Source organism: Garra rufa, chromosome 3 (assembly GCF_049309525.1).
Source record: "Garra rufa chromosome 3, GarRuf1.0, whole genome shotgun sequence".
Classification (NCBI taxonomy): domain Eukaryota; kingdom Metazoa; phylum Chordata; class Actinopteri; order Cypriniformes; family Cyprinidae; genus Garra; species Garra rufa.
Genome location: NC_133363.1, coordinates 3,357,645 through 3,377,939, shown reverse-complemented (window position 1 = coordinate 3,377,939; position 20,295 = coordinate 3,357,645). Strand labels below are relative to the sequence as shown.

Sequence of the window (20,295 nt, the reverse complement as noted above, 5' to 3'; positions counted from 1 at the left end):
AACCATAACCACCGTGCAACGTTCAGGGAACGTTATTTTATGGTTGCAAAATAATAACCAAAAATAACCATTAGGGAACTTTATCTACAAGTAATTTTGGGGTTTTTAATAATAACCACATGCAACATTCTGGGAATGTTACTTTATGGTTGCAAATAAATAACCTACAAAAATAACCATTAGGGATTTTTCTCCACAAGTTATTTTAGATTATTAAACCATAACCACCGTGCAACGTTCTTTGAACGTTAGTTTATGGTTCCTAAAATAACCATTAGGGAATGTTCTCTACCGGTTATTTTAAACTCATTTAATAATAACCACATGCAACATTCTGGGAACGTTACTTTATGGTTGCTAAAAAAAATAACCTACAAAAATAACCATTAGGGAACATTCTCTACAAGTTATTTTTAGGTTATTTAATAAAAACCACTGTGCAACGTTCTTTGAACGTTATTTTATGGTTGCTAAAAATAACCATTAGGGAATGTTCTCTACCTGTTATTTTAAACTTATTGAATAATAACCACATGCAACATGCTGGGAACGTTACTTTATGGTTGCTAAAAAAATAACCTACAAAAATAACCATTAGGGAACGTTCTCTACAAGTTATTTTTAGGTTATTTAATAATAACCACTGTGCAACATTCTGGGAACGTTACTTTATGGTTGCTAAAATAACCTAAAGATAACCATTAGGGAACGTTCTCTTCAAGTTATTTTTAGGTTATTTAATAATAACCACCGTGCAACGTTCTGGAAACGTTATTTTATGGTTGCAAAGTAATAACCTAAAAATAACCTTATATTTGGTCCCCCCCAAAAAAGAAATAACCAAACGGGAACCAAAAACTAACGTTAGGGGAACGTTTTGTGTTTGCTGGGCGCATTGTCGAAATTATAAACACCCTTGTTTGTAGCGCAGATAGTTTGTAACGTTTCTTAGTGTTTTCTTCTAGCTTTTTACTTAGCGGCTAATGAATCTAAACTCCAGTCCAGCAGATGGCGGATATGCAGCTTTTTACCTTTTTTGTCAACCGCTATTAAAATGCAAGAAAAACAAAGTTCCGCTAGGAACCTTCGCATCGTGGTGATGTTTTCGTCGGAGGGCATTTTCCCTCCTCGTCCCTCACATCGTGCTTCCGGCTCTCACTCACCATGGCGATGACTTTGAATCGAGGGAATATTATTGGGATGCTGAGGCTTCTCCGCACCGCAGGAGCACATTTACCACAAAACACGACTAAAGGTCTCTATGATTTCATATGTTTACATGAATGTGTGTAAACTGCCAGCTTGAACATATTTCTTGTTGTTAAAGTCGATGCGGTGCCATGTGAAGGGTTATTCCGTCAGCTTGCTGTCAGTTTCAGTCCTTTGGAGGAAAATAAATATTTAAACGTTTCGTTGAAAGTTAAAATGTGGCTTTTTGGAGTTTAAGTTCAAGAAATTATTGTAATTTTACAGAGTTAGTGACAAATGTCACACGATAGTAATAATTTCATATACAGTGCCTTGCAAAAGTATTCATACCCATTCGTTTTTTTTTCACGTTTTGTTGCAGCATTGTGTTAAACTGCTTTAAATGAGTTTTTCCCCACATCAATTAACACTCCATTCACAATAATAATGACAAAGCACAAACCAGATTAAAAATTAAACACTGAAATAAGTAGATTGCATAAGTATTCACACCCTTAACTCAGTACATAGTTGAAGCACCTTTACAGCCTCAAGTCTTTTTGGGTCTGATGTGACCATCTTTGCACATCTGCATTTGGCAATTATCTGCCATTCTTTGCCTCACCTTTTCACCTCTCCATCTCTGTCAGCTTGAACATTTTCTAGAGTCCTAGTTGTTCCAATCGTCTTCCATTATGGAGAATGCTTCTGTCAACCTTCAACGCAGCAGATTTGTTTCTGAACTCATCTCTAGATCATCGCCTTAACGCAAGTCTGTCACTGAGCTCTACAGGCAGTTATCTTGGTTTTTGCTCTGATCTGCATTTTCAGCTGTTAGACCTTTTCTGAGAGGTGTGTGCCTTTCTAAATCAGACTCATTCAAATGAATTTGCCACAGTTTAACTCCACTCCAAGTGTAGGAACATCTAGAAGCAGCTCCTGAGCTAAATTTCGAGTGTCCCAAAGGGTATGAATACTTATGCAACAGGATCTTTTCAGTTTTTTTATTTTTAATAAATGTGCACAAATGTTAAAAACCTATTTTTTGCTTTGCCATTATGGAGTAGGGAGATTGATGTTGGGGGAAAAAAAAGTAATTTAAAGTAGTTTAACATAAGGCAGCAACAAAACAAAATATGCAAAAAATGAAGGGGTATGAATTTCGCAAGGCACTGTATCAGTTTAACTTGCTATCTAAAGTATATGTATATATATATATTTTTTTATTATTATTAATTCAATGCCTCAAGAACAAGCGGTATTACATGTTCATATCAAATTAACATGAGCTGCCAGAGAAAAAGAAGAAACGAAAATGACATACATTTCAGTGTTTTAGTAGTGCATTACGTGTTTTCAGTGCTTTTTATCTTTTTGCTTGTTCCAAGCGATTTACATACAATTTGAAGTCATTAATAAAATGAGAAAAAATAACCACTTTTTCTCGTTTACAGAATGCTCTTTACAATTCAATCTTTTATTTTCTGTAAAAAAAAAGCACATAAAATACACCAGTTTCTATCATACATTCTATTTTTCTGTTAATATTGAATTCCATATCTTTCCAAAATAATCTTGAGTAACAAAAAGACGCAAAATGATTTCTTTTTCTTGACCACAAAATTCCAGGTATATAAAATATTAAGGTTAAATCTTCCCAAAACATGCTTCTACTTCATTTTGAACGTGTGTATATCATTGCAGGTTGTTTGGTTCCTGCACTGACGCGCTTCCAAAGCTCCAGCAGCATCGTTTATCCTGCAAGGTGAACTTCTTGTAGTGTGCATGTGTGTTTTGGCCCCTTTTAAGATCCCTACATGTATAGCATGAGCCTTTTTTTTAGTTTTTGCTCTGCTGGTAAAATGCAGGCAATCTGAAATGCGTTTGCAGGCAGATTGGAAAATGATGGATCAAGTGTATCAACAGCCAACACTGTAGCCAGGTTCTGCCAAGTTGATTTCTTTGTGATAGGACCAAAAAAAATATTAAGTTCTCACTTTTTTTCAGAATTGCGAGATATCAACTAAAATCACTTGTAACTAGTTTAAATTCTCGTCTCTATTATACTAACCTAAATATGTTGTCAGTTATGTACCACAGACGTCTCTATCCAGACCGCCGTGGCCTGAACTACCTGCATTTGATCCTGTAGAAGAGGAAAAACGCCATCAAGGCAAGTGATTGGCTGATCTAGGATCGGCAGTGAAAGTTTTAAATGTTGTGAAAATTCAATTGGAATTGTTTGTTTGTTTTATTTCAAGTTTGACATGACAGGATATCGCAGCACAAAACCCTGAAATGTGTCAAACACACACATACTCCAAAAACAGTCATTACTTAGTAAAGATAAATAATAAAAAAATGAATAAAATGGCATATACGCACATATATATATATATATATATATATATATATATATATATATATATATGTGACCCTGGACCACAAAACCAGTCTTAAGTCGCTGGGGTATATTTGTAGCAATAGCCAAAAATACATTGCATGGGTCAAAATTATTGATTTTTCTTTTATGCCAAAAATCATTAAGAAATTAAGTAAAGATCATGTTCCATGAAGATTTTTTGTAAAATTCCTACTGTAAATGTATCAATGTAATTTTTGATTAGTAATATGCATTGTTAAGAGCTTAATTTGGACAACTTTAAAGGTGATTTTCTCAGTCTTTTGATTTTTTTGCACCCTCAGATTCCTGATTTTCAAATTAAACAAAAGTCATTCATATTCATGAATTTTCTGCTGAAAATCATTAATATAATGATGTTAGCTACCACTTGAATAACTGCACAGTTAAAAATATATAACAGGGCGCTATGAGTTTTTTAAAGGGATGGTTCGGAGTAGGGATGCAACAATACAGTTAGTCCACGGTTCAATACATACCTCGGTTTTTAACCACGGTTTTCGGTTCGGTTCGGTTCTGATATCCTGACACTTTGCTGTGGTTTTTTTTGGAACAAATTAACAAAATACTCCTGTAAACCTCTGCACACTAGATAAAGTGTGGTTGTATGTGTCTGCTTAATTTTTCTTTTGAGAGAGGTATAATTTTTTAGATTTTTAAGCAAAATAGAATGGGTTTCATTCATACTGGATGCCAGAGGGCGCCCTTGTGCATAAAAAAAAAACAAAAACAAAAAAACACATGCATCAAAGTAGCGCTAATAACGTTACGTTCCAGCTTCTCTAATATGGATAAAAGCATCGCTATTGCTGTAACTTATTTTTATAACTTTTGTTGGACAACAGGTTTAGAAAGGCTTATCACTGCATGTCATTAGAAAGATGCTCTGCGTGTTGCGTTATTTTTTTTCAAATATAAGAGGGGAAGCGTTTTCTCATTTCAGCACATGAAATCGTGGGCAAATATACAGCAAATTTCAAGAGAAATAAAAGGAAGTAAGATATTTAGATGCAAAACCGAAAAACCGCAATTCACAAGCGCGTATTGAACCGTGGATGTCGTACCGAACGGTTCGATATTATATTGAGTATTGTGACATCCCTAGTTCGGAGTAGATTTGACTTCATTGCTATGCACTCCGAAGCCCATGTAAATACCCCATCCGAAGTTTTTTTTTACCTTAGTCAAACATTTATGGAGATATTAGAGTTTTTCGAATTGCTTGTTACAGGAGTGAATGGTACATGTGGTGTATCTCGTAAATTGCACCACTAAACGTGCAAGTAATCTTACCAAACTTGTACAGTAGTGTAAATAGGTTATATACTCACAAAACGCTGCATCAGAACATTTGTAAGTCCACCATGAGTGTTTTAAAAACACATTTTACCCGAGAACTACTAGTCTCAAAAACTACAAATGGCGACACATCGACGTCACTTCCCTGGTTTGAAAAAAGCACGTAAAAGTCCTCCTACTACATCTGTGTGCATGTCAACTTGTAGGACTTTTACATGCTTTTTTCAAACCAGGGAAGTGACGCGACGTGTCGCCATTTGTAGTTTTTGAGACTAGTAGGGATCGGCTAAAACGTGTTTTTAAAACACTCATGGTGGACTTACAAATGTTCCGATGCAGCGTTTTGTGAGTACATAACCTATTTACACTACTGTACAAGTTTGGTAAGATTACTTGCACGTTTAGTGGTGCAATTTACGAGATACATCACATGTACCATTCACTCCTGTAACAAGCAATTCGAAAAACTCTATCTCCATAAATGTTTGACTAAGGTAAAAAAAACTTCGGATGGGGTATTTGCATGGGCTTCGGAGTGCATAGCAATGAAGTCAATTCTACTCCGAACCATCCCTTTAAAAGGCAGGCCTGAAATATTTTAAACTGCATTACAAAAAGTCTTAATAACCACGTAACTTTTCCTGTAAACGGTGGAATGAGAGTTTTACTGATTTGTGAAGTTTTCTTGTATTTAATGCATGCCCTCATGTCTCTTCTCTTGATTTTCACAGCGGTTGTGCAGACGGTGAACGGTCTGATTGAGAAGGGAGACTGCGGACGCTTGTTCGCTGTGGTTCATTTCGCCAGCCGTCAGTGGAAAGTGACCAACGAAGACCTGATCCTCATCGAAAACCACATTGATGCGGAGTGTGGCGAAAGGATAAGAATGGAAAAGGTTTTCTCATCCTCTCATTGATATCCACACAGTTTTACATTCATCACTGTACAGCATTATACCAGTTACCTGTCATTCATTATTTGGTTGATGCTGAGAAATAATTGAACTAATATATTGTGTCTAATGGAGATTACAAGGTACACAACAAATGCAAGCTCTCCTCAAGTACTCCGAAACTTAGTTTTGGTACCTTTTATTGGCATGCAACTCAGAATATAATATGTGACCCTGGACCACAAAACCAGTCTTAAGTCGCTGGGGTATGTTTGTAGCAATAGCCAAAAATACATTGCATGGGTCAAAATTTTTGATTTTTCTTTTATGCCAAAAATCATTAAGAAATTAAGTAAAGTTCATGTTCCATGAAGATTTTTTGTAAAATTCCTACTGTAAACATATCAAAATGTAATTTTTGATTTGTAATATGCATTGTTAAGAACCTAATTTGGACAACTTTAAAGGTGATTTTCTCAGTCTTTTTGATTTTTTTGCATCCTCAGATTTCTGATTTCAAATAGATGTATCTCAGCCAAATATTGTCCTATCCCAACAAACCATACATCAATAGAAAGCTTATTTATTGAGCTTTCATATGATGTATAAATCTCAGTTTTGTCAAATTTAACCTTATGACTGGTTTTGTGGTCCAGGGTCACATATTTGTATATTAATCAGTGTTTTTATTTCTTTATTTATTTATTTTGCAGGTGCTGTTAGTTGGAGGAAATGATTTCACCCTTATTGGAAAACCACTTCTCGGGTAAGATGCACATGTAATTCTACTTCCACAAGTTTGAAATTAAAAAGAAGTGTATCCATAGTCATCATCTAAGAAAAATGTATAGCCAAGTAATTGTTTTGACCTCAGTTTGCAAAAATAAAATATGTAAATGTAATTACCGGGGTTCAAGCACTTTAAGGCCTTTATTGCATCTAAGGTAAAGGCTAACCTGAGATTTCGGGCTGAAAACTCAACTGGTAACTAACTGACTATGTTTTAGATGCTGACAGTAGAGCTGATGTAATATTAAACCTGTAATATTTCTGAAATATTTCTGTGTTTTTGATGCTCAGTCGGGATTTAGTACAAGTTCACGCTACAGTCATTGAGAAGACCCAATCCTGGCCAATGGTTCACATGAGATTCTGGAAGAGACATCGATTCCAAAAAAAGAGAAGTATGTGGAATTATTGAATTACAAATAGTTTTTAATCCTGGTTTCATAAACAGGGTTTAGCCTAAACCAGGATTAGGCCATAGTTCAATCAAGACATTTTTTATAAATGTGACAAAAAAAAATAATACTGGTGTGCATCTTGACACAGCAAAGCCACTGATATCAGGGTGGCCGCGGATCCTTAAAAAGTCTTAAATTCCGTTGTCCTAAAATAAGCCCTTTAAATGTCTTAATTTGTCTTAAAGGAACACTCCACTTTTTTTGGAAATAGGCTCATTCTCCAACTCCCCCCGAGTTAATAAGTTGAGTTTTACCGTTTTGAAATCCATTCAGCCGTTCTCCTGTTCTAGCGATATCACTTCTAGCATAGCTTAGCATAGATCATTGAATCCTATTAGACCAATAGCATCACGTTCAAAAATGACCAACGAGTTTCCATATTTGTTGTATTTAAAACTTGACTCTTCTGTAGTTATATCGTGTACTAAGACCGGCGGAAATGCAAAGCTGCGAGTTTCTAGGCTGATAAGATTAGGAACTACACTTCCATTCCGGCGTAATAGTCAAGGAAGTTTGCTGCCGTAATATGGCCGAAGCAGGCGGAGTATTATCAGAAATGAGTTCCCAGCTAGTTTAGCATTTGCACATGTGCTGCGTGGTATTACTGCTCCTGCTTCAGCCTTATTACGGCAGCAAACTTCCTTGACTATTACGCCGGAATGGGAGTGTAGTTCCTAATCTTATCAGCCTAGAAAATTGAAGCTTTGCATTTCCACCGGTCTCAGTACACAATATAACTACAGAAGAGTCAAGTTTTAAATACAACAAATATGGAAACTCGTTGGTCATTTTTGAACGTGATGCTATTGGTCTAATAGGATTCAATGATCTATGCTAAGCTATGCTAGAAGTGATATCGCCAGAACAGGAGAACGGCTGAATGGATTTCAAAACAGTAAAACTCAACTTATTAATTTGGGGGGAGTTGGAGAATAAGCCTATTTCCAAAAAAAGTGGAGTGTTCCTTTAAATCTAAATCCAAGGGTCTTAAATTTTTTACACTTTGAAAAGGAAAAGTTTATCGTTTTGAGGAGAATCTCCTGCGCAGGTTCTAAATCTGTTCTGTTGCTAGACACGCGCTTGCTTGACAACGCCTCAGTGTTGCCAGATTTAGCGGGTTTCCGCCCAACTACACGCATTTGAATCGCAGATTAGCTGTTAAGTTTAACCATCATAGAGTAAAAGTTTATAATTAGCACATGTTTTTACGTTGCCGCACACAACTGGCGCGAGCACGCGCAGAGAGAGAGAGAGGAGAGAGAGGCGCGCGGCGCGATTCACACAGATTGATTCCTCTTTAAAGGTTGTATCAGCGATTTCTAGCCTAAAACATAAAGTGTCAATTTCAGCTGACCTTTCTTCACGATCCGCTCGCTGCCTGCCCCATAAATTGTCTGTGAAAAAACCGCGTCTCTCTGGTCAGCCTAGGGTCCGAGATATGCCAAAAAAACAATCGGCACTACCAACCTTTCCACAGATAAACAAACAGTGTTCCAACCAATCAGCGTCAGGGGTTTGGTGTTGTGGACTTTCCTACTGGTGCAGGGATGTGAGGGAGGCGGAGCGAAAGTCCACAACACCAAACCCCTGACGCTGATTGGTTGGAACACTGTTTGTTTATGTGTGGAAAGGATGGTAGTGCCGATTGTTTTTTTGGCATATCTCGGACCCTAGGCTGACCAGAGAGACGCGGTTTTTTCACAGACAATTTATGGGGCAGGCAGCGAGCGGATCGTGAAGAAAGGTCAGCTGAAATTGACACTTTGTTTTTCAGCCTAGAAATCGCTGATACAACCTTTAACTGCTATTTGAATGGAAACGTACATACCAAGTCATGTCTTAATACCCGTTTTGGTATTCTGTTTAACAGTCGTTTATGTCTTCAGTGAACCGAAACAGCTGAGAAAGAGATGCGTGCCAGTATTCGGTTCGTGCATTTGGCCTTAAAGAGACAGCGTCCTATAAATACCTGCAGTGAGAAACACTAGTTATTTTACAATTAATTATTAAATTTCCCCTCCTGAATACTAGTGTTATTGATTTTATTACTAACTTTATGTTGTATTCATTTACACTTGTCATTTGTGTAATTGTTCTTGTTTTGTTACTGAACTTTAGTTCAGATAGTAGTTTTTGCTGTGGATGAGAAGTAGCCTACCTAAAGTAAGCATTCAGTAATTAGGAAAAAACAAACTTTTTTTTTTTTTTTTTTTTTTTTTTTTGCTGATCCGATCCATGACTCAAAATCCGTGTTTGTTACACTGTTACATTGGCTTCAAAGTGTGTGAGAGCCTTGACTTTGTCATGGAATAGAAAATAATTTCTTCTTCTGGAATAGTGTTTTCTGTTGAATATTCCCAAGAATAATCAGTTAAATAAAATAATAATTTAAAATATCTTCATAGTTTTGTGCTAGACTTTTGCGGGCCTTTCAATTTGGTCTTAAATTTTGTTTGAAAATGGTATTAAAAAGTCTTAAAATGTCTTAAATTTAACTTGGTCAAACCTGTAGACACCCTGGATATATTTTAAGATCAGTGCTAGTTTATTTTAGTTAACAACAGCTCAGACTTGCATTTTAGTCTAGGACTTTTAGGTGTTTGTTTGATTAATTCAACTTTTTCTCCACAGTCATTATTCAGCCGCAGACCGTATTAAGAATCAACACCATTGATGTTTCACCAAAACTGCTTTAACCCGCCGACAACCTGTTTGCAAGTAAATGTGGCGTTTCTGTGAATCAGGAATTATTTTTCAGGTTTCGTGTTTGAGACCATGTATATAAAGTTTTCAGATTGTCTTTGTCATTTCTCTTGGCTTGAGCAATGAGTTGCTGCGGATTATTGTATATAACTGTCTGTTGAATACAATACAATAAATGTGTTTGTCACAATCATTGTGTGCATAATTATTAGGCACGTTGATATTCAGGTCATATGTGACCCTGGACCACAAAACCAGTCATAAGGTTAAATTTCACAAAACTGAGATGTATGCATCATGATAGTTCAATAAATAAGCTTTCTATTGATGTATGGTTTGTCAGAATAGGACAATTTGGCTGAGAGACATCTATTTGAAAATCTGGAATCTGAGGGTGCAAAAAAAAATCAAAATACTGAGAAAATCACCTTTAAAGTTGTCCAAATTAAGTTCTTAACAATGCATATTATTAAATCAAAAATTACATTTTGATAGGTTTACAGTAGGAATTTTGCAAAAAAATCTTCATGGAACATGATCTTTACTCAATTTCCTAATGATTTTTGGCATAAAAGAAAAATCAATAATTTTGACCCATACGATGTATTTTTGGCTATTGCTACAAATATACCCCAGCGACTTAAGACTGGTTTTGTGGTCCAGGGTCACATATGTCAGGGTTTGTACGGGTGCTTGAATTCCTTGAAAACACTACATTAAAGTTCGGGTTTGAAAAATGCTTGGATTTTGGATAAAGTGCTTGAATATGCAGTTGCATTGGTTTCATATTAATTCGCTTTCATAAATAGTTAATTTTTTTATGCGTATGATATGTAAAAAAAACAAAAACAAACAGCCCCTAAATTTTTTTTCCACCACCATGACCTTTTAGGGGCTCCGTAGTTCATTTTACTTGTGCAACTCTTAAAAGGGTCATAAATTGCCTTAAATTGATATTTTAAAATACACTGTAGATAGTGAAAATATGTGTTGATGTATTGAAAACGTTTTTAATTGACATTTAGACTCCTATCTGATTATCTAAAAAAAAAAAAAAAAAAGGTATTTTTTATTTGGGCTAGTTAAATTCATTTTATAGGCTTTTACTTTTAGGCTGAAATGTGAAATGTATTTGTGAAAAACTTCTTTTTGAACTGCAAGTTTTAGAATTTTTGTTTAGTGTCATGTTTTTTTTTACAGTCATTATATACCAATTATTAATATGTTACCATAGACATTGCCCCACTCATACAGTTTTACTTTTGTGCAGGTCTTAAAAAGCCTTTAATATTATATTATATAAATTTTATAATTTGTATACTGTATGTTGGCTATTTATATTAGACATCTGATTTAAAATGAAGAACTATCTGTAAATGACGTGTATGTGAACATGTAATTTACCACAATGCTGGAAAGTCTTGAAAGTGCTTGAAAAGTGCTTGAAGTTTACGTTGGAAAAAAAGTGTAAGAACCCTGATATTTGTTTTCCAAGCACATTTTGCCAATCCCAAACCACATCAATCCTAATAACTATTAATAATTTTGTATTTAATCATTTATATGTGATATATGTGTCCATGAAGGACAGAAGTGAAAAACCCATTATATTCAGGTGTACAGAATTATTAGGCATTTATCTTTTACAGATAAAATGAGCCAAAAAAGACATTTAACTCAGACTGAACAGTATTAAATGCTCATGAGAAGGATTCGTCGGGCTTGGCTTGTATTAAATTTTATGCTTATAAAATGAGGCTTTGAATTCAGAGAATATTGGCACCTTTTACCCTTTCTATTAAATTGCAATGGTATCTGGACATCGTCCACTTACAAATTAAAAAGCCAAATGCATTGAACAAAACTGCCCCTTTGAGCAGATCTGCACGGTGACTAATTGAAACGCCTCTGATTGGCCGTCGTGTTCTTGCGCTCAACTCTGATTGGTTAAAAGGCTGAAAACTGAGCTGCAGTGATAAATATAGCCAACCTACTTGAAGTCAAGTCTGCAGCAGCATCTAAAAAGAAACTCTTGACCCGTTTATTTTGGTATCTAAATAAAAGAAGTGACCTACAAGTGTTCCTTGATGAACAAGCCTTTAATGAGCACATCATTTGTACATAATTTGTTCATACTGATGAAACAAGGTCTTGCTTTCACAAGAAATACCTCAGGAGTCTATGAGAATCAAGCCACGAAGCAGCTCTTCCAAACTCATTTACCTTCAAGCTTTGAACAGGAACTCCATGGCACTAGTGTTTTCTAGTTTTATTACTTTGTTAACCGTTCCCATTGCACTTGCTGTGATCAAAAGGCCTAAAACATTTTCTGTTGCACAATTAATGGCTTCTATTAATAGGATAAAATTGCTCTATGACTCCTTTGTAGCTATTTATAGATCTCTCATTTGGTGACTAACTGCAAACAAAGGAGTGCTATTTTATCATTTCAGATGAATACTTATGAACATCACTTTACAGGCAGGTTTTAGGAATTGATTATGCTGGTATACCTGTAAAATGCAACAGACATCAAGACATAAATAGCTGAAATGGCAGATCTGTTGGTCTCATTAAGCTGGTTATTGTAGATATAGTTCTAATATTTCATGAGAATGTATGGTTTTCTTCTATGAAAAAATATCCTCTATGAAGCCTGAAGCACAGCGCAGCAGCAAGAGCACATAAACAGATGAAAGCCTCATCTAAAGCGTTCAAAATCCTCAATATCCTGGAAAATAATTTCAGCCTTTTATACTGTACAATTTTTAATTCGGTTCATCTTCCAATTCCAACAAAACCAGCTCATGTGCATCACGTTACAACCCTCATTCAGCCACGTTTGGTCCTTTTTGTCAGATATATTAGTCTTTGATTATATACACATATTATAATTTCTCTTATATTCATGTAGCATAGTCATAATATACACTGCTGTGTTGTGATCAGAGATTATTCCAGATAGATGTCTTCTGTGGGACACGAGACCTCCACGAACTCTTTATAGTACAATTGGAAAGCTTTCCTGTTAAAGAAACCAATAAAGAGCAGAAGAATGAAAGAACTGGGTCAAACAAGAATGCCATACGGTATATTATACAGTGTCGGCCCCCTTCCTGATTTTTTATTCTTTTGCATGTTTGTCACACTTTAATGTTTCAGATCATCAAACAAATTTAAATTAAATGAAGTTGTTTTGTTTTTTTTAATGAAGGGAAAACATAACTGGTTTATCACATCTGAGTTCAGTTTCTCTAGACCTGATTACTGCCACACCTGTTCGCAATCAAGAAATCACTTAAATAGGACCTGCCTGACAAAGTGAAGCAGACCAAAAGATCCTCAGAAGCTACACATCATGTTGAGATCTGAAGAAATTCAGGAACAAATGAGAAAGAAAGTAATTGAGATCTATCAGTCTGGAAAAGGTTATAAAGCCGTTTCTAAAGCTTTGGGACTCCAGCGAACCACAGTTATCCACAAATGACGAAAACATGGAACAGTGGTGAATCTTTCCAGGAGTGTCCGGCCGACCAAAATTACCCCAAGAGCGCAGCGACGACTCATCCAAAGGTCACAAAAGACCCCACAACAACATCTAAAGAACTACAGGCCTCTCTTGCCTCAGTTAAGGTCAGTGTTCATGACTCCACCATAAGAAAGAGACTGGGCAAAAATGGCCTGCAAAGTAGAGTTACAAGAGGAAACCCGCTGCTGAGCAAAAAGAACATAAAGGCTCGTCTCAGGTTTGCCAGAACACAACTTGATGATCCCCAAGACTTTTGGGAAAATACTCTGTGGACTGACGAGACAAAAGTTGAACTTTTTGGAAGGTGTGTGTCCCATTACATCTGGCGTAAAAGTAACACAGCATTTCAGAAAAAGAACATCATACCAACAGTAAAATAAGGTGGTGGTAGTGTGATGATCTGGGGCTGTTTCGCTGCTTCTGGACCTGGAAGACTTGCTGTGATAAATGAAACCATGAATTCTGCTGTCTACCAAAAAATCCTGAAGGACAATGTCCGGCCATCTGTTGGTGTCCTCAAGCTGAAGCGAACTTGGGTTCTGCAGCAGGACAATGATCCAAAACACAGCAGCAAATCCACCTCTGAATGGCTGAAGGAAAACAAAATGAAGACTTTGGAGTGGCCTAGTCAAAGTCCTGACCTGAATCCTATTGAGATGCTGTGGCATGACCTTAAAAAGGCGGTTCATGCTGGAAAACCTTTCAATGTGGCTGAATTACAACAATTCTGCCAAGATGAGTGGGCCAAAATTCCTGTAACAGACTCATTGCAAGTTAGCGCAAATGCTCGATTGCAGTTGTTGCTGCTAAAGGTGGCCCAACCAGCTGTTAAGTTTAGGGGGGAAACACTTTTTCACACAGGGCCATGTGGGTTTGGATCTTGTTTTCCCTTCATAATAAAAAAAACTTAACTCAAAAACTGCATGTTGTGTTACTTGGGTTATCTTTGAATAATAGTTAAATTAGACTGATGATCTGAAATATTAAAGTGTGACAAACATGCAAAAATAAAATAAAATTCAGGAAGGGGACCAACACTTTTTCACACCACTGATGCATTGTATTATCGTAAAACCAGACTGACCTCACAGACTCTGCAAGCGGTTTGGTGGAGTTCTCAGACACAAAGACGTGACAGGCGAACCTTTCATCCGCTGGATGTTTGGTAATAAAGCCAAAATACCTGCGGAGATACCAGACGTTAAAATACTGACTGTTAAATAAACCCGAATCAATGCAATAACTATCATTCAGTATAAAATAAACGAGATTTCTGTTTTTGAATAGTCCTTTATTGCTCATCAAGGCTGCTTTTAGATGTTTGGATTTAAAAAAAAAAAAAGAAAAATTAAAAAGAAAAAAAAAGCCTTATCTGCTCAGCAAGGATGCATTTTTTTGATCAAAAATATAGAAAAATACTTTAAAATTGTGAAATATTATTACAATTTAAAATAACTGTTTGCGATTTGAATATATTGTAAAATATAATTTATTTTTGTGACAAAAAGCTGTTTTTTTAGCATCATTACAATGTCAAATGATCCTTCAGAAATTATTCTAATATGCTGAATTGCTGCTCAAGAAACTATTTTTATCAAAAATGGTCATAATGACAAAAAACAGAATTAATTTAAAATATAAATCTTCTGTAACAATGTCTTCACGGTCACTTTTGATCAATTTAAAGCATCCTTGCTGAATAAAATAAATTATTCAAGAAAAACTTTTGAATGGTAGTATATATTCAAAGTATTAATAACAAAACCATCATCCCTGGTAAACGCTTGACTTACTTCTTGTTTCTGGGATGGTAGCCGCAGAATGAGACGTTTTTCAAGTGGAAAAAGTGACTATATTGGCTGCCCTGTGGAAACACATTCAGAAAACCATTAGACTGCATGTTCACAAACCAACTTTAGTTTATTAAATAGGGTTCCCACATCTTTTGACTAATTTTACCAACATTTCCTGATCTACAGTTTTAAAAATAAAGGTGCTTCAACAGGTTCTTCAAGGGATGCCATAGAAGAGCCATTTTTGGTTCCACAAAGAACCATTCAAAGGATCTTTAAAGAACCATCTCTTTCTTACCTTTTTATAATCTGAAGAACCTTCTTTCGCCACAAAGAACCTTTTGTGAAACAGATGTTAAAGGTTCTTCATGGACCCATTTAGACAAAAACGTTCTTCTTTGGCATCGTGAAGCACCTTTATTCACTGCAAAAAATGCTTTTCTTACTTAGATTTTTTGTCTTGTTTCCAGCCAAAATATCAAAAAATTCTTAAATCAAGAAGGATTTTCTAGACGAGTCAAAATTAAGTGTGTTTTTGCTTGAAACAAGCAAAATAATCTGCCAATGGGGTAAGAAAAATAATCTTGTTTTCTGTTTGAAATAAGATTCTTACCCCATTGGCAGATTATTTTGCTTGTTCTAACCAAAAAATCACATAATTTTGGTTTGTTTTTCTGAAAACAAGAAAATAATTTTTACTCGTCTAGAAAATCCATCTTGGTTTAAGAATTTTCAGATATTTTGGCTAGAAACAAGACAAACAAATCTAAGCAAGAAAAGCATTTTTGCAGTGTAGGAGAGTAGTTTTTCTTGACACATACTGAATATGTTTAAAAATCATTTCAATCCGTAGCCTACACTCTTTTAAAATAAATGTGTTTTACGATGCCATAGAAGAACCTTTCGGTCTAAATGGTTCTATAAAGAACCTTTAACATCTGAAGAAGCTTTCTGTTTCACAAAAGGTTCTTTGTGGCGAAAGAAGGTTCTTCAGATTATAAAAAGGTAAGAAAGAGATGGTTCTTTAAAGATCCTTTGACTGAACGGTTCTTTGTGGAACCAAAAACGGCTCTTCTATGGCATCCCTTGAAGAACCTGTTGAAGCACCTTTATTTTTAAGAGTGTAGTTCATCTGTATTGTTTGAAGATTTTCATACAGCTAAATATTCAAGAAATAAATAATAGTATTATTCTTCATTCCTCACTTGAAAGTCTTAATTTTCAGGTTTCAAGTCTTGGAGAGGAGATGCTTGATGTAAAATGTGCTTAAAGACGATCCTAAAACAAACACTGTTAATGCAGTCGATGAATATTACCATGTCGAAATCATCCTGCACCGTGAGTTTCAGTCCCTTCACGTTGATCTCCAGGACGCAGGATGAAGGAGGATTGTAATGTACAGTCAGTCTCCTGTTCATGGCAATCTGGAGTCAATTATAAACCATTATCAGTCTAATTAAGAATATATCAACACCAGCATTCAGAGAGTGTTTCATCTTACACATGCAAGTGTACATGTTGATTCCCTCACTATGGTTCAAAAATATTTAGGCCCAAATTTAAGATTTATGTATTGGAATTGCAACTTAAATGTGCATTTAGATGGATGACCCAGTTAATGTGATGCATATTTGTGCATATTTGTCATTCAGAGATAAGAGGTGAGATTTCTGTACGCAAAAGAAAGAAAAAAAAATATGGCATTGTTTATTATTAACTGTTTGCATCTTTTAATTTATAAAATTTTTAAAACATTAAATCATATTTGGCATTTTGAAATAATTTTATAAAATATGATGTATAAATTCAAATAGCTTAAAATCAGCATAAATCTGTTCATTTTTTTTCAGTTAAAATGTGAACATGGTTAAAATATGGCTAGCTGTGGAAAAAGGCTCCGTGTACGTTGTGTTCATTTGTTTTTGAATTTAAAACGAAATAAGCAGGTTCATTCCGTTTTCTCATTTGTTCAGAAAACGAAAAAACGAAATTTCGGCTTGTTTTTTCGTTTTTTGGTTCACGGGTAGAAAACGGATAAATGACTTTTAAATTGGTTTTCCACATGTGAGCGGTTACAAGACGCCCCTTTCCACCGATTGGTCAACCAAATCTGGCCATCCATTGTTGTTCAACAAGTCCATTATTTATTTATTTTCATTCTTTTGCAGTCTTTAAAACAACAAGTGCAATAACATTAATTACATCAAAATAGGAGAAAAAAAAATAGGAAAAGCAATAAGAAAATCACATGTACACAGAAATTATTCAAACAATTTAAAATAATTTACAGCTTTTCTTGATTCTTTTAACGATTGCATGTTGCTATACCTGGCTGTTTCTATTAAAAAGATTATCAACAAAATGATAGTCCTCTGACTGCACCCAGCATGTGTTATTTTGCTGTATGGCGTTAAATCTGAGTAGCTGCGGTACCCAGACAGTGGAAAAAGCAACAGATCAATGTTCAGTCAAGTGTAAATGCACAGCAGTCATAACTTTTCTTTTAGGCATTATGCTCAGTTTTGGACAAGTGACGTTAAGTGCACATACTGTAATGCAAATCGGGTTGAGAATTTAATTTTTGCTGTATATCAGCCACAGGAACGTTTCATTTTGCCAGGATTTAAGTTATTATAAGTGTGCACAGCCTAGATGTAAAATGTTGGTATCAGCTAGATAATAAATAAGGCTTTGAAAAGACGGAGATTAAGGCAATTTTCTCAATATTTACATTTTTTTATTTTTTGCACCCTCAGATTCAGATTTTCAAATAGTTGTATCTCAGCCAAATACTGTCCTAACAAACCATACATCAATGGAAAGCTTATTTATTCAACTTTCAGATTAATCTTAATTTAAAATAATTGACCCTTATGACTGGTCTTGTGGTCCAGGGTCACAAATATGCATCACATTATGTCTATTTATGTTAAAACTGTGTAATCCAAATTTATAAAATTGTTTAAATGCAATTCAAATACATAAGTCTTTCATTCAGGCCATGTTTTGGCGGGGTTTTGGTGGTGCACACTTGTTTTCACTTAATCAACATTTTAAAGCAAAAAATAGTAAATTTTGCATTTTTCACATAAATCACTATTATGGAAGAAATGCATTTACAATATTGAACATGCATTGAAATGTAAAGTAAATCTCAAACAAACCTTTTGCATGGCTGCACACAGAACATCATTGCCTTTGTGATTCACCACTTGAACCGAGCCGAGGAATTTCATCTTATATGTCTCCATCCATTCAGTACTTTTTGCTAATGAGAACAAGACAGAGACAAAGACCAGTTATTAAAGCCAAGTCACATTTGTTTATACATATATACAGCTGGGAAAATACGTATTTGACACAGTAAGGCATTTTTATCAGTAAGGGTATTTCTAAGTGGGCTATTGACACAATTTCCACCAGATGTAGCCATCAAGCCAAATATTGAATTCATACAAAGAAACAGAACATTTAAGTATACAAGTTGAGTCATAATAAATAAAGTGAAATGACACAGGGAGTAAGGATTGAACACACTTTATTTAATACTTTGTAGAAAAGCCTTAGTTGGTGATTACAGCTACTAGACGCCTCTTGTCTGGAGAGACCAGTCATCTGCATTGCTCCGGAGTGATTCTGGCCCATTCTTCCACACAAATGCTCTTTAAATCTTGATGGTTCCTTGGGGCTCTTTTATGAACTTTGATCTTCAGTTCTCTCCATAGATTTTTGGTCAGGTGATTGACTGGGCCATTCAAGCAACTTGATTTTCTTTCTTTGAAACCACTTCATTGTTTCCTTGGCCTTGTGTTTGGGATCATTGTCTTGCTGAAATGTCCATCCTCTTTTCATTTTCAACTTTCTGGTAGATGGCAGCAGATTTTTATCCAGAATGTCCCGGTACATTTCTCCATTAATCCTGCCTTCAATAATGAAGTCTGCCAGTACCCCTTGCTGAAAAGCAGCCCCAAACCATGATGCTTCCACCCCCAAACTTAACTGTTGGTATGGTGTTCTTGGGGCGGTGGGCAGTGCCATTTCTCCTCCAAACATGGTGTGTAGAATGACTGCCAAAAAGTTCAATTTTGCTTTCATCTGACCATACTATAGTCTCCCAATAATCCACAAACTTTAACCCAGCCTCAACATGCTTTTTGTTTATCAATGGAGTCTACAAACGTCAATTTACTTTTCTCTAAGACTGTGGCTTTTGGTGTAAAAAGGCTTTTACAGTTGCTAAAAATAGAACTTTTTATATTAAAAACAAGCAAGCAAGCCCTGCCCAGATTTAAAAAGTAACGCAAAAGTAACATAATGCATTACGTTCCATAAAAAGTAACTAAATAACATAATTAGTTACTTTTTTAGAGAGTAACTGGTGTGTGTACGAATATATATATATAATTGGTAACACTTTACAATAAGGTTCATTAGTTAACATGAACTAATAATGAACTGCACTTATACAGCATTTATTAATCTTTGTTAATGTTAATTTCAACATTTACTAATACATTATTAAAACCTTGTTAACATTAGTTAATGCAGTGTGAACTAACATGAACAATGAACAACTGTATTTCCGTTAACTAACATTAATAAAGATTAGTCAATACAGTAACTAATGTATTGCTCATGGTTAGTTCATGTTAGTTAATACATTAACTAATGTTTAACTAATGAACCTTATTGTAAAGTGTTACCATATAATTATTGAGAAGAAAATATTAATACATATGAATAATATTGGAATATTAGAAGTAATGTTATGTCTTATTAATTATCTAATTATCAATCAACTCAATGTATGGATAAGTTGTTTGTTTTTCCATCTTCATCTGTTTTGCAAAGACTTGCATAAGGATTGACTGTTTTGCTGTGGTTTTAATGTGTGTGATAATCAGGTGTCCAAAGTACATTTCTGTAGAACTGATGTTCTTGGAACTTGGTACAGACAGTTGCCAAAAAAAACAATTAGATGACAGGTCTCCAGAGAAAAGGGAAATTAAACTTTACGTCCACATCGAAGGTTATTAGTTATAATGACAATGTCTATAATTACTAATCACGAGCTGAGATATTTTCGATCGAGCTTGGCATCAAAAGCGACCTTTAGACGTCCTGTATTGTCTGGTTTTACAGTATAAGAAGTGTTAGAAATGTGTCTTTGACAGATCGGAGACTTCAGACTGCTCATCCTTTTACTCCGCTCTCAGCTTTCTGCT

The 20,295-nt window shown here is 35.2% G+C and overlaps 2 protein-coding genes across 2 annotated transcripts in view; one reads left to right on the top strand and one right to left on the bottom strand.

Moving 5' to 3' along the window:
* The first annotated feature begins 1,151 nt into the window (after nucleotides 1-1,151).
* mrpl21 (mitochondrial ribosomal protein L21) lies at nucleotides 1,152-9,938 on the top strand. The gene is made up of 7 exons (XM_073836812.1): nucleotides 1,152-1,255; nucleotides 2,893-2,953; nucleotides 3,276-3,361; nucleotides 5,641-5,804; nucleotides 6,515-6,567; nucleotides 6,882-6,985; nucleotides 9,677-9,938. The coding sequence occupies exons 1-7, from the start codon at nucleotides 1,165-1,167 to the stop codon at nucleotides 9,739-9,741; spliced, it is 624 nt and encodes a 207-aa protein (XP_073692913.1). The 5' UTR covers nucleotides 1,152-1,164; the 3' UTR covers nucleotides 9,742-9,938.
* Nucleotides 9,939-11,828: 1,890 nt separating this feature from the next.
* mapk8ip1b (mitogen-activated protein kinase 8 interacting protein 1b) overlaps nucleotides 11,829-20,295 on the bottom strand; it is a 30,430-nt gene continuing 21,963 nt past the window's right edge. Inside the window, exons 8-12 of the mRNA XM_073836808.1 lie at nucleotides 18,235-18,338; nucleotides 16,387-16,494; nucleotides 15,071-15,141; nucleotides 14,362-14,460; nucleotides 11,829-12,773 (exon numbers count right to left, since the gene is read on the bottom strand). Coding sequence (XP_073692909.1) covers nucleotides 12,701-12,773; nucleotides 14,362-14,460; nucleotides 15,071-15,141; nucleotides 16,387-16,494; nucleotides 18,235-18,338 — 455 coding nt within the window. The 3' untranslated portion in view covers nucleotides 11,829-12,700. The remainder of the gene's footprint in view (nucleotides 12,774-14,361; nucleotides 14,461-15,070; nucleotides 15,142-16,386; nucleotides 16,495-18,234; nucleotides 18,339-20,295) is intronic.